The sequence below is a fragment of the Mytilus galloprovincialis genome, chromosome 10, assembly GCF_965363235.1.
Source record: "Mytilus galloprovincialis chromosome 10, xbMytGall1.hap1.1, whole genome shotgun sequence".
Lineage (NCBI taxonomy): Eukaryota > Metazoa > Mollusca > Bivalvia > Mytilida > Mytilidae > Mytilus > Mytilus galloprovincialis.
The window spans coordinates 69,620,254-69,635,315 of record NC_134847.1 but is presented as its reverse complement, the minus strand read 5'-3'; the positions used below and the strand labels follow the sequence as shown (position 1 = coordinate 69,635,315).

The window sequence follows — 15,062 nt, the reverse complement described above, 5'->3', positions numbered from 1 at the left end:
CGATCGGCGTTTTTCTCTATCGAGAAAAAACATTTTTTTTTAGATTTTAAAAAAAACACATACAGGAGCAAGATATGATTTCTTTCTTGGAAATGAAAGTTGGTTTTATTTTATTGGTTCTTTTGAATTTCAAAAACAATATTATTCAGTTCACATCAAAAGATATATCTAGAATTTGTTTCAGCATGTTCAGTAAGGCAAGTCAAACCCTTATTTTTTACATCATAATGAATATGGTAAGTTTTGTTCTGTTTGTAGACCTCTATATGTTTTTTGATTACTTGTAAGTTGTGTACTGTTTGTAGACCACTATATGTCTTTTGGTTACTTGTAAGTTGTGTACTGTTTGTAGACCTCTATATGTCTTTTGGTTACTTGTAAGTTGTGTTCTGTTTGTAGACCTCCACAAGTCTTTTGGTTACTAGTAAGTTGTGTACTGTTTGTAGATCTGTAGATGTCTTTTGGTTACTTGTAAGTTGTGTACTGTTTGTAGATCTGTAGATGTCTTTTGGTTACTTGTAAGTTGTGTACTGTTTGCAGATCTCCAGATGTGTTTTGGTTACTGGTAAGTTGTGTACTGTTTGTAGATCTGTAGACGTCTTTTGGTTACTGGTAAGTTGTGTACTGTTTGTAGACGTCTAGATGTTTTTTTTTGGTTACTTGTAAGTTGTGTACTGTTTGTAGATTTCAAGATGTTTTGGTTACTGGTAAGTTGTGTACTGTTTGTAGACCTTTAGACGTTTTTTAAGTTACTTGTAAGTTGTGTACTGTTTGTATTTTCTAGATGTCTTTAGGTTACTTGTAAGTTGTGAACTGTTTGTAGACTTGTAGATTTGTTCTAGTTACTTGTAAGTTGTGTACTGTTTGTAGATCTCTAGATGTCTTTAGGTTACTTGTAAGTTGTGAACTGTTTGTAGACGTATAGATTTGTTTTGGTTACTTGTAAGTTGTGTACTGTTTGTAGATCTCTAGATGTCTTTAGGTTACTTGTAAGTTGTGAACTGTTTGTAGACGTGTAGATTTGTTCTAGTTACTTGTAAGTTGTGTACTGTTTGTAGATCTCTAGATGTCTTTAGGTTACTTGTAAGTTGTGAACTGTTTGTGGACGTATAGATTTGTTTTGATTACTTATAAGTTGTGTACTGTTTGTAGACCTCTAGACTTTTTTTGGTTACTTGTAAGTTGTGTACTGTTTGTAGACCACTATATGTCTTTTGGTTACTTGTACGTTGTGTTCTGTTTGTAGACCTCCACAGGTCTTTTGGTTACTAGTAAGTTGCGTATTATTTTCAGATATGTAGATGTCTTTTGGTTACTTGTAAGTTGTGTACTGTTTGTAGATCTGTAGACGTCTTTTGGTTACTTGTAAGTTGTGTACTGTTTGTAGACGTCTAGATGGTTTTTTTGGGGGGTTACTGGTAAGTTGTGTGCTGTTTGTAGACCTTTAGACGTTTTTTTAAGTTACTTGTAAGTTGTGTACTGTTTGCATTTTCTAGATGTCTTTAGGTTACTTGTAAGTTGTGAACTGTTTGTAGACGTGTAGATTTGTTCTAGTTACTTGTAAGTTGTGTACTGTGTGTAGATCTCTAGATGTCTTTAGGTTACTTGTAAGTTGTGAACTGTTTGTAGACGTATAGATTTGTTTTGGTTACTTGTAAGTTGTGTAGTGTTTGTAGACCTCTATATATCTTTTGATCACTTATAAGTTGTGTACTGTTTGTAGACCTCTAGACTTTTTTTGGTTACTTGTAAGTTGTGTACTGTTTGTAGATCTGTAGACGTCTTTTGGTTACTGGTAAGTTGTGTACTGTTTGTAGACGTCTAGATGTTTTTTGGTTACTGGTAAGTTGTGTACTGTTTGTAGACCTTTAGACGTTTTTTTAGTTACTTGTAAGTTGTGTACTGTTTGCATTTTCTAGATGTCTTTAGGTTACTTGTAAGTTGTGAACTGTTTGTAGACGTGTAGATTTGTTCTAGTTACTTGTAAGTTGTGTACTGTGTATAGATCTCTAGATGTCTTTAGGTTACTTGTAAGTTGTGAACTGTTTGTAGACGTATAGATTTGTTTTGGTTACTTGTAAGTTGTGTAGTGTTTGTAGACCTCTATATATCTTTTGATTACTTATAAGTTGTGTACTGTTTGTAGACCTCTAGACTTTTTTTGGTTACTTGTAAGTTGTGTACTGTTTGTAGATCTGTAGACGTCTTTTGGTTACTGGTAAGTTGTGTACTGTTTGTAGACGTCTAGATGTTTTTGGTTACTGGTAAGTTGTGTACTGTTTGTAGACCTTTAGACGTTTTTTTTAGTTACTTGTAAGTTGTGTACTGTTTGCATTTTCTAGATGTCTTTAGGTTACTTGTAAGTTGTGAACTGTTTGTAGACGTGTAGATTTGTTTTAGTTACTTGTAAGTTGTGTACTGTTTGTAGATCTCTAGATGTCTTTAGCTTACTTGTAAGTTGTGAACTGTTTGTAGACGTATAGATTTGTTTTGGTTACTTGTAAGTTGTGTACTGTTTGTATATCTCTAGACATCTATTGGTTACTTGTCAGTTGTGAACTGTTTATAGATAAAAAGATCCTTTTTGTTAACTGGTAAGTTGTGTACTGTTTGCAGATCTCCAGATGTGTTTTGGTTACTTGTAAGTTGTGTACTGTTTATAGATCTCCGGATGTGTTTTGGTTACCTGTAAGTTAAGTACTGTTTGTAGATCTCTAGATGTCTCTTGGTTACTTGTAAGTTGTGTACTGTTTGTAGACCTCTATATGTCTTTTGGTTACTTGTAAGTGGTGTACTGTTTGAAGATCTCTAGATGTTTTTGGTTACTTGTAAGTTAAGTACTGTTTGTAGATCTTCGGTTGTCTTTTGGTTACTTGTAAGTTGTATACTGTTTGTAGATCTCTATATGATTTTTGGTTACTTGTAAGTTGTGTACTGTTTGTAGATCTCTAGATGTTTTTGGTTACTTGTAAGTTACGTACTGTTTGTAGATCTTCGGTTGTCTTTAGGTTACTTGTAAGTTGTGAACTGTTTGTAGACGTGTATATTTGTTTTAGTTACTTGTAAGTTGTGTACTGTTTGTAGATCTCTAGATGTCTTTAGCTTACTTGTAAGTTGTGAACTGTTTGTAGACGTATAGATTTGTTTTGGTTACTTGTAAGTTGTGTACTGTTTGTATATCTCTAGACATCTTTTGGTTACTTGTCAGTTGTGAACTGTTTATAGATAACAAGATCCTTTTTGTTAACTGGTAAGTTGTGTACTGTTTGCAGATCTCCAGATGTGTTTTGGTTACTTGTAAGTTGTGTACTGTTTGTAGATCTCTAGATGTCTCTTGGTTACTTGTAAGTTGTGTACTGTTTGTAGACCTCTAGACTTTTTTTGGTTACTTGTAAGTTGTGTACTGTTTGTAGATCTCTAGATGTTGTTGGTTACTTGTAAGTTACGTACTGTTTGTAGATCTTCGGTTGTCTTTTGGTTACTTGTAAGTTGTATACTGTTTGTAGATCTCTATATGTTTTTTGGTTACTTGTAAGTTATGTACATTTTGTAGATCTCCGGATGTCTTTTGGTTACTTGTAAGTTATGTACTGTTTGTAGATTTCTATACGTCTTATGGTTACTTGTAAGTTACGTACTGTTTGTAGATCTCCGGATGTCTTTTGGTTACTTGTAAGTTGTGTACTGTTTGTAGATCTCTATATGTCTTTTGGTTACTTGTAAGTTATGTACTGTTTGTAGACCTCTAGATGTCGTTTGGTTACTTGTAAGTTGTGTACTGTTTGTAGACCTAGATGTTTTTTGGTTACTTGTAAGTTACGTACTGTGTGTAGATCTCCGGTTGTCTTTTGGCTACGTGTAAGTTAACTAAGTACTGTTTGTAGATCTCTAAATATCTTTTGGTTACTTTTAAGTTGTGTACTGTTTGTAGATTTCTACATAAAATTGAGAATGGAAATTGGGAATGTGCCAAAGAGACGACAACCCGACCATAGAGCAGACAACAGCAGAAGGCCACCAACAGGTCTTCAATGCAACGAGAAATTCTATATGTCTTTTTGTTCACTTGTAAGTTGTGTTCTGTTTGCAGACCTCTGACGTTTGTATTCTTTCTTAAAATGGCGCGTATAAGAAAGATGATGAAAGTCGGTTTCTGATGTCGAGTATACATAGAAACGCTACGTGTATGCAAAATTGTGTTTGCAGTGATTTTGTTAAATAATGGCCCGATTGAATAGACATTTGAGCTCTTTAAAATTCTACGGGAGATACATTTAAATCGTCTTATCCAGATGTACTTGCTTTTTGTTTTTTTTTTTAATTCTATTTACCTCATTGTACATAGCACGTTTTATATAACGGTAAAAATATTTGCTAGAGCCTTGTTCCTGTGGCCTTAGTAGTGTAAACTTACAGTGCATCGTATATATTTTTATAAAGACAAGAACACAACAATTTACCCAGCAGTCCGGCTAGATAATTTTTTGTGAGTATTCTCGCTCTCCCATTGTTTTTAAGCCAAGTACAAAAAGTAAACAGTTTATATATCTGTTGTAGATTCTCATACAAAGTCAGTTACAAAAAAGCAACAGGTTGCAGATTACGGAAACCATCTGGGAAACCAGACTATTGTTACGAGGGAAATTCATTCTCAAGACTGGTATTTTTCGCAAATACCCCTCAAGAACATGCTATATCTGTTTTTAATTACACCGAATGAAAACGTTCAAAAAACGCATTGATAATCATGACGTTACAAGCGTCCAGTCGGATAGAGTATTTTTTTGACAATTACCACGGAATGGAGGGTAAAAATGGCATACCCTTTTTGCATATACCCGCGCGGCGTTAAAAAATGAACGATATTCATTTGATAACAGTAAATTGGTGAAACAAACACTGCATATCAACCAATCAAAACCGAGGATTCCATACCTGCCAACTCTTCAAAATGCCCATGGGGGTTTTGTGTGCAAGATGGCTGTCATAGTCCTAAAAAAACCGTCACGTGGGCCTTCAAATACATTTTAATGTAGTTTTTTGGCTTTTTTTTATACTTTTATAAGCCTCACGTCATTATAAAATTAATTGTTTAGTTTAAAATTGTGGACAAAATTGCTCTTTCAAAATTTCAATTTGGAAGCCTCCATGGGTGAAATCCTCCGCAAATAGTGACAGTTGGCAGGTATGGGATTCTTACATAAGGTGTAACTATATAATAGTTCTTGAAAAACTGGTCATTATCGTGATGTATGGACTGCCCACAGGACAGTGGTATTGACTAAGATAGTGATAATGACTGAGCCGGAGGCGAGGTCATTATCGCTGTCGCAGTTAATACCCCTGTCCTACGGGCAGTCCCCAGGGCCGTAACTACCTATGAGGCAGGGGAGGCAACTGCCTCCCCTGAATTTTCTACACCAAATTTTTTTTAGAAGTAATAAAATGAAATATTGACAAGATGCACACGAAGAACTCGAATTTGTATTATAAACAACACAAGTTTACAGTTTTAACAGTTATCATGATACATGATATATCCGTCATTTTCAGGTTGTTTTTAACCATTTCAGTATTTGTTTTAGATTTTTTTTCGTGTGGCCATCTATCTGTTATCCAGTATTTCCTATGTCGTACGAGAACGCATATGAAACTTTGCTTTCAACAATTTTAAATAAAACTTCAATAATCACATTTATTTAGGGGCTCAAGCAGAGGAGCTTTAGTTCCCTTTGTATTGTGAATCTTTAATGATATCGGAAATTCGTAATCGGCTGAATCAGCTGTTGGATAATTTGTTATAGTGTCTAGTCAGACAACTACGTCTCACGATGATATGAGATCGTTATGGTCAATGCCTTAGTAGTTGAACACTCCTATCCATTGTAGTACTATACATGTCTGTTCAGCTTTCAACAATATTGAAATTCAAGGTCCTCGATAAAAAAAAATATCTTGCGTTCTACTATCTTGCTTTATATGTTTTTTTTTCTAACTTACCAGTTTGATTTCTAACAAAAATATCTTTATATACAGATAATAATTGTTTGCAAAACAAATTGCTTCCCGGTTCAAGCATTACTGATGAGTCTTAAATTAAGGAAATCTTCGGAGTCTTAAAGTTAGGAAATCGAAGGAAATCTGGTCATTTTAATCGTAATCGAAGGAAAACTGGTCATCGTTTATATAAGCTTTGGATTTCAAATATTTTGGCCACGAGCATCACTGAAGAGACATGTATTGCAGGAAAATTGGTACCGTTAATATTATTAAACCATTTTACTCAGGGGAAAAAATCGGCGGCCCCAAAACCCTGCCTCCCCTGAATTCGAACCCTAGTTACGACCCTGGTCCCTGTATCACGATAATGACCAGTTTTTCAAGAACTATTATGTTTATTTCATTGAGAAACCATGTTTTGGTAAATTCTCATAAATTCAAAATGCCTAAAGCAAACTCGAGTAGTTATACGATTTCTATGAGTGAATACCATTCGTAGTAATACTACCATTCTTTTAGTGCTATTTTTCAGTATGTAAATACTTAATCAAGTTCTCTATAATTTTATAATTAACGAAAACATATAGTAAACAATTCAACAACTTAAATATAATATTGAAAGCAGGAAAATGTTTTATAACAGAGACGCCACGCCCCACCTGTCATTAACAGAGAAATCACGCCCCGACGGTCATTATCAGACGGAAACCACGCCCCACCGGTCATTATAATGTCAAAAGTTCGTTAACGACCGGTTTTCTGGTCCGTTTTGTTCTGTTAATGACCGACTGAATGTATTACTGAAGAATAATGAATGTCAAGTGGCCTCTTTTTATCCAATAGGAGAAGCTTATTCTTAACCGATATTCCGGAAATAATTATCTTTATAATACTGACCATCATAAACAAATCAAATTTAAATTGTTCTTTTCGATATGGGATATCATGATATAAATGTTGTATATCAATAAGACTTGAAAAAAAAAACTATGATAGTTTTGACTTTCTATCTACATTTCAAGTGAATTATAATAGTGTTGGGAATTCAAAACTACACGCCTCTTGTTACTTATCATTTTATTACATAAGTTGCATCAGAAGAATACTTCCGGTACTGAACTTTCTGTCCTACTTTTTAGTCTTTTAAGAAAGTCTCCAACCTTTGCCTCCAAATCAGCATTTTCTTCTTTCTACAAAACATTATTTAATATTTTGAATTAATTCATACTTCTTTATTTCAATTTGGATATAGATCATGTGATTTTTCTATAGCATTCATTGAGAAAGAAAGTTGTTTTCTTTGTATTGATGTTTTTAACTTGCCTGACCAAAAGGGTCTACAGAGTGTTTCTCCTTATAAATTTGCATACATCGTTGTATTGTTCATTTTTTAAAGCAATTTTCCTTCATTGTTTCCTATGAGTTTATTCGTGCATATTCCAGTATTTTTGTCCGTTTCAAACGCATAAATAAACGTCTAATTCGGATTTGTTTTCCAAACAAAATGACATTTTAGGCAAAGTGGATAAAACCAAAATGTCTTTGACTGGCCAAGTGGATAAAACCAAAATGCCCTTTTTAGGCCAAGTGGATAAAACCGAAAGTTCTTCGTTGGGTCGAGTTAGAAAATAACTAGATTGAAGGCCTCCATCATGCGTAGTTCGAAAAACCGAAATGTCTTCACCAGGCTAAGTCACGTGGGTTAAATATTATGGTTTTCATCAGGTCTAGGGAGTTGACCGGAAAAGTCTTCGTCTGGATTAGTGAATAAAACATTTATATAATATTAGTGACAAGCGAGTTAAACAGAAATCATCGGGGACAGTGGGTTAAACCGAAATGTCTTCATCGGGCAAAAGTGGGTAAAACCGAAAAATATTCATTAAGCCTACTGGGAAAAACCAAAAAGACTTGATCAGGCAAAGTTGGAAAAAACAAAACTCACCATTCGATCTAGTAAGTGAAAACGAAAACTCTGAATAAGCCCTAACGAGTAAGACTGAACAATAATATTCATCCGAAATAAAAAGAAAATGCAAGTCTTCATAAGGCATAGTGAATAAAATAAGTCTTTAAGCCTATAGTGAAATAAAACAGAAATGACTTCATCAGGCTTATTCGGAAAACAGAAAGTCTTCAACGAGGTTGGTAAAGGGTTTTGTCATTTTTATTTCATGTGCAGCCGTGAAAAAGGTTCGTTATTCACCGTGTTTCGTGAAATCAGTAAAAAGATCAACGAGCAAGAATTTTTTAATTGTTCCTTCGACGTGAAATGGCAATTTTATTTCGCGTTCTTCCGTGCAGATACCCACCCTTTACTCCCCTCTTCAACGGGCCTAGTGGGTAAAGATAAAAAGTTTAGGTAACCTGGGTTGTTAATATTGTAAAAAAATATCTTTTAATGAAATCAAATATGTAAGGGAAATAATCCAACAATGTTCTATTTTCAGAGAAATACGCTTACAATACTTATATAAAACTTACCTGTCTTTGTTTGATAATGTCAGCACTACTACATCGTCCAACAATAGGTATGCTCTTTACAGACTTCAATGGTACCGCAGAATAAGTCTTTCTACTGGGCTTTGGCTTGGGTGAGGAGGGGCGACGTTTTGAAGACGAAAGTTCGTCACTCTCTTTTCTTAACACTGATTTTTCACTTGCGTGCTTTAAATGTTTGAAAGAGTTCGAAGTTTTTCTAAATAAATTATCCGAAGACGCTCTTAGAGGTTGCGGCGATTTAAAAGATGTTAGGGAATAATATCTGTTTTCTAATGATTTGGCTTGGGTTGCAATCTTCCATGGAATAGTTGGCGCACTAGTTTTTCTTGACAGGTTATCCTGCAAAGTTTTAAAATCTTCGCTATTGTGTTTCAGTTTTGATTGACAGGATGTACAACTTGCTTTTGATGCAGAATATTTTCTTTCTAAACCGAATCCAGATGTTTTATTGTTAATGTTGCCAAAAGACAAGTTTGCTGGAGACGTAACTTGAAATGATACATTGTGTTGCTTACTCTCCACTTTCATATTTTTTTGCCCTGTACGTCGTCGTATGTCTGCATTATTCAGTTTCAGTTCTTCTTCAATTTGTGATATCAATTTGTCACTAACTTTTAACAAATTTTTACCTTCGTTTATTCTATCTTGTTTGGTCCCATCTCCGTCTGATGTATTGTCATCACTTCCGTCTGTATATAGAGACCACAATAATGATTTACGACCAATGAAATCATCGGAAAGATTACTTGAAGAATCATCAGATGAAACTGTTTGTCCAGCTTCAAAACTAGTAGCTATTGGAACCCGATGTAATTTTGCTGTTCCGTCTGCATGATAACGAAATCCTGCTGGTGGTAATTTTACATCAGTCACTTTTTGAACCTGTACAGAATTCCTCCCAGTAAACGAATATCTGGATTCCAAATTGTGTACTAATGTTCGTTGTTGACGCCTGTTTTCTTCTTTTGAACGAAAGGCTTTTTTGTCGATCTGTTCATACTTTTGTAATAGTTTTGACAATTCAATGGCATTTTGAGGGCATTCTACCAGTTTCGAACTAAAATATATAGGCCCGAGTTTTTCTTTAGCGTCTTGAAAAGATTTCGAAGGTGCGAAACGTTTCGAAGAAACTCTTTTAAGGTTGGATTCATTTGACGGCAGAACAATACTCATTGCTTACCTGGATGCAGCCATGTTTAGTTCCATGCATCGTGACGTCAACAAAGCATACATTTTCGCGCTAAATGCAGTTTGCTGTTAAAAATGTAGATTAGGAATAATTCTGCGGGTTGAAAATAATGAAAAATGAAGCATTGTAGACAAATGACGTAAACATGGTTAACTAGAAAAACAAAAAGTAGTTCAGTTGATGGAACAGGTTCAAAATGTGAGTTGTAACAATTAATTTCAATGAAGAACAAGGAAATATGATACTTTAAAAGTCTAAGCATGTATAGGCCCCCTAAATGTTGAAACTATATTTCCTACCTGAAGAAAAGAATTCAAGCCTAAATTAATTAATGGTAGTTAGATCTGTTGCAATCCAACGATGTAGATGTAGGGGTCCTATATGTTCCTTGGCATCCCAACCCTCCCCCTTTTCAAATCTTGATTAGTTGGATATCAAAAAAGAACATTGGATAAAATAAATAATACATTTAAAGCATAATTTAATAAGTCTGTTATTACGATTCATTATCAAACATAAACACAAGCGCATAGAACTTTCAGGAACAGTACCTCACCAAAAAGATCAAACTACCCAACATTCTAATATTTATGGCTGGACTCACTGTAAAGATTTCATATCATATCGATAAACATTTACTGTAGAAGACACGACCCAGTGTGATGCAAAGCAAAATAATGTTTTATGCAATTTCACGGTAGAAAAACAAACTGGTGGAGAGTTGACTCATTGGTAATCTTACCACATCGGCTTATTTTTATATTGATTATGAAAATAAGCAGATTTGGTACTGTTGCAAATGTCCACAAGAGACCAAATTACACAAAAATAAATTTAGGAAGGTCATATCATAAGGAACATGTATATAAGTGTCAAGTTGATTGGATTTCAACTTCATCAAGAACTACCTAGATCAAAAACTTTAACCTGAAGCGGAACAGACAGACGAACGAACGAACGTATGGACGGACGGACGGACGGATAGACGAACAGACGCAAAGACCAGAAAACATAATTGCCATACATGGGGCATTATAAACAATTAAAGCAAAATGACAATGATACATAAATTAACAAAGGACTACTAGCAGTTACTGACACGCCAACTTAGAACCTCAATTAAAATGATTGAAAGAGGATCTATTCATCATATGAAAATCAAGCACAATCCCAACCGTTAGGGGTTTAGTATTATAACAGCATAAAATAAATGAGAAGAAAACTTGCAACAATAGGAAGCTGGAATTTAATTATTTCAAATCTACAAAACAACAGGCAGCAATTGTTTCCAGTTACATTTTTTTTTTTTTTCCGACATTTTATGCTGCAAAATATTAATTTTCATTCTGTCTTGTGCAAAGTTATTTGTTTAAATTTCTTATCAGGCGATGTTATTCACTTTCATGATCCTCCAGCCGCCTTTAGAATTCACCATTCCCACCTAAAGAAATGTTCAATTCAAATTACCTATATATACATCGCCGCGATATAGCCTTTTTGTGCTAATGCGGCGTAAAGCAACCAACAACCTATATATACATGTAACTAACGGTCTAATTTATAACAAAACAAATTACGAAAAACAAATTATTACATATTTAGGACTGAACCAATGACAACCACTGTACTACAGGCTCCTGATTTGAGACAGGTAGAATGCTGCGGGGTAAAACATGTTTGTGGGAGTTTATCTATTTTAAGCGTTTTTCAGGAGTAAGAGTACTAAGTAATTGAAAGGTCTGCATGCTCGGAGTCCGAATAATGTGGCCTGTTAGGGTGAGGTGTCGAGCATGACAAAAAATGAACTCGAAGTGTCTGTCTATTAAAAGAACTAACACCTTATCGTGATCTCTTCCTGAAATGCGTGTAGTATTTGCCACTGAATCGGTTAATTAAGGATGTACTTCTAAGAGAGGTTTAAGGATTTGTGCCAGTTGTTCGGACTCCATGAGTTATCTCCTACGATACAAGTTAAAATATTTTTCCCCATAACACCCATTTATTTTTTCATAATTTAAGACTTAATAGCTCATTTAAGGTAATTTACAAGAAAAATGGAATTCTTGATTTTCTTTAGTGCAAATATAAGGTAAAAGTCCGAGTTAGCCTTTTCCCGCCATATTTTCAAAAAAAGCAAATATCTCGAAAAGGAACTCTACGACCTTGCAATACAGTGGTGTAGGGATTTATTGTAAACAAGTAAATTGGTGTTATTTTTAGAAACAACTAATGTTACCCCTTGATGCACTGAAATGTATGCTATCTTTTTGTGAAGAAAAATTCGCCATGTTTCTTAGCAAAAATTCGGACTTCATTATTTTTGGCTTATTATGATTCACTGACTAGCAGTGCTCTTCCGGCTTAGCCCCGGTCGCAACAGATCGTGCGATTTTTTTTGTCGTGGGAAATCTATAGATAAAATAGTTGTTGTGGCACTGTCGTTCAAAATGTAAAAAAAAAATATTTCGAGTGGTCACCTCAGTTACGACATGTCCACGGTCCGTGTAACACTTATCAATTCAAAGTTTTAAAAAGTTTTGAAATTTTAGATTTTTGAAATTTTGATCAAAGTTTTAAAATATCAAAATTTCAAATTGTGTTAAAGTTTTGAAATTTTGAAATTTTAACCAAATTATTAAAATATTAAAATTCTAAATATCGTTTATAAATTTGATAGTTTAGGAATTTGATCAAACTTTTAAAATACTAAACCTAACGTGCAATTTTGATTATTTCACTTTTTGAAACTTTGATTTTTTAAATGTTTGATTAAAATATCAAAAATAGAAAAGGGGCGAAAAGAGGGGTACCTGTAAATACTGATGTAAACACGGCTCTGATAACAATCATTCTTAGTTATAAATAAATAGCACGAAACATATTAAATCATTTTTAATTACAAAATAAATAATGAAAAGAAGAAATCGGTTTGTTTTATGAAACATATTAGGCATCACATGGGATAACAGTATCCTGAAATTTTAAGGTTGTGCATCTATCAAAAAAAATTAAACCTATTTAAACCGGAATCAAATAAGTTGATTTAAATCTCTTATCAAAGTTAGCGTTTGAGATAAATACTTCAGAGCTATTTGGTGTTCCCAGTGCCCAACATTTAGAAGTATCAGTGAAAAATGACCAACTCGCAGTAAACCAAATAGTATTATTCGCCTTTTTGACGTTCTTGATGAAGGTATCATGATATATAGATCCAGAAAAAGCGCTTCGGTCGCATACAACTTTAAACGTTTTCTTTTTCTTTTTTATCGATTGCATGACGATAATATATTGCCTTTTATGATTTATTTCAGTTCCAAGAAATTATACAGAAGGAATACTTAATTTATAGCGTCGCAATCAATGAACGTTGTGCTAGGTGTGCTTCAGCTGGCCCCTAGACAAAAAAGTATACTGGTTCAGTGATTATAGACGTCATACTAAACTCCGAAATATAACAATGAACTAAAATTTAAATCATACAAGACTTAAAAGGACAGAGGCTCCTGAATCGGGACAGGCGCACAAATGCGGCGGGGTTAAACATGTTTCGTGAGATCACAACCCTCCCTTATACCTCTAGCCAATAAAGAATGAAAAACAAACAGTAATACAAACAGTAAAACGCACTTGAAAATGCAATACAAGTCCTATGTCAGAATAGGAAACAAAAGAAACTAATCAAAATGGCAATGATAATAAATTAACAAAGGACTACTATATATCAGGCTAGCAGTTACTGTCATACGCCAGCTCCAGAACTCAATTAAACTAATTGAAAGGTTTTATATGTCTTCATTATGCACACTCTCTCCCTGTTGCATTTATTGCTAATTTTTTTCCGGAACATTCATGAAATACTTGTCACTTGCAACAAAAAATCGATAATTTAAAATAGGATGTTTACATACAAATTACAAAGAAACGTAGGATTTAACTCCCTAGGACAAAGTAGCCCTTATAGATGGATTTTGATATGTTTTAACTTCACTTTGGCCGAACACCTCTTCAATTGTTTCGGTTCTTATTTTTCTTGACTTTCAAATTTCGGCTTCAGCGTTCCTTAGGTGAATTCTTTACTTAAAATTCAGCGTTTTTTACACTGTATTGTTTTTTCGAGAGCAACATTGGTGTACGGCCAAAAATGGAAAAAATCCATCATGCAGCTGACAGTTTGGCTTCTCTTTACACACCCCATCATAGTTTTGCTGGATGTACGTAACATGCTCAACCTAACCATACTATTTGACCTACTGCGAGTTTTTCAGTTTTTACTGTTACTCCTGTTTCTCTAAAATATGGGTGCTAGAAAAACCAGCAAGTAAAATGGCCAATATCAGAGCCGTACGTTTGGTTTTGAAATGAATTCTCTTCTTTTGAGAAATATTTATTTTGTCATCCAATTTTTCACTGCTTACAACTGTCTGTCTGTGGTTTTATTTCATACATAAACTTTTAAGTATCAGTATGTCTTCAATTCATATTGTTTCGTTTCGTTCCGCTTTTATTTCGTTTCGCTTTTTACAGGTACCCCTCTTTTTGCCCCTTTTCTATTTTTGATATTTTAATCAAAAATTTAAAAAATCAAACTTTCAAAAAGTGAAATAATCAAAATTGCACGTAAGGTTTAGTATTTTAAAAGTTTGATCAAATTCCTAAATTATCAAATTTAAAAACGATATTTAGAATTTTAATATTTTAATAATTTGGTTATAACAGATTTTCAAGAAATAATTTTCTTGGTGTTCACCTCGTCAGAACATTAGAATGATCATGAATAATATCATCGCCAAATAGACAATAAAATTTTAAATATTTCTCAGTGACCGTCATGATATCTATTTGATAAATAATAGTTTTAGTTGACATAAAACTGAGGACTGTATCTGTAGTGGATGCTTTTTTAAAAAAATGGTCTTAAACTTGTACTATTAAGAATGTAACAAGGATATAGGGGACATTACGATGTCAAGGAAGTCCATAAAAAAAGTCAGCTGGAAAAATACAGCAAAATCATAATGTTTTTTCTTGCTTATAATTTCGGACGATTAAAAATTAATATTCCATAAATCAGATTCTATTAAACTATATGATAAACAGAATAATACATGGCAAAATCCGTATCGCATGCTGTATCACCACTCGACCAAGACTGATACTTGTTTCTCGTGGTAATGCAGCATGCGATACGGATTTTGCCATGTATTATTCTATATATAATAAAAAAAATAATAATTTATTTCGTAAAAAAGTACCATTTTGTAATACAGGTAATATCCCAATTTTAACAATTTTGTTTTATCTCAAAGTCTGTGATTTCTATTTCGTTTCGTTTCTTTTCTTTTTCAGTTTTCTTTTTCGTTTCGTTTCTTTT

At 33.7% G+C, this 15,062-nt stretch overlaps 1 protein-coding gene across 1 annotated transcript; it reads right to left on the bottom strand.

Annotated features, from left to right (window-relative positions):
* Positions 1-7,060: 7,060 nt before the first annotated feature.
* Positions 7,061-9,722, bottom strand: LOC143048255 (uncharacterized). The gene is made up of 2 exons (XM_076221820.1): positions 8,485-9,722; positions 7,061-7,190 (listed from the first exon to the last, which is right to left on the bottom strand). The coding sequence occupies exons 1-2, from the start codon at positions 9,673-9,675 to the stop codon at positions 7,095-7,097; spliced, it is 1,287 nt and encodes a 428-aa protein (XP_076077935.1). The 5' UTR covers positions 9,676-9,722; the 3' UTR covers positions 7,061-7,094.
* Between the last annotated feature and the right edge of the window lie 5,340 nt (positions 9,723-15,062).

Bases quoted from the DNA above. Each gene is read 5' to 3' on its own strand.
- LOC143048255 (XM_076221820.1), bottom strand. From the start codon at position 9,675: ATGAGTATTGTTCTGCCGTCAAATGAATCCAACCTTAAAAGAGTTTCT. The intron at 7,191-8,484 runs GTAAGTTTTATA...AATGTTTTGTAG, and splicing joins ACATTATCAAACAAAGACAG to AAAGAAGAAAATGCTGATTT.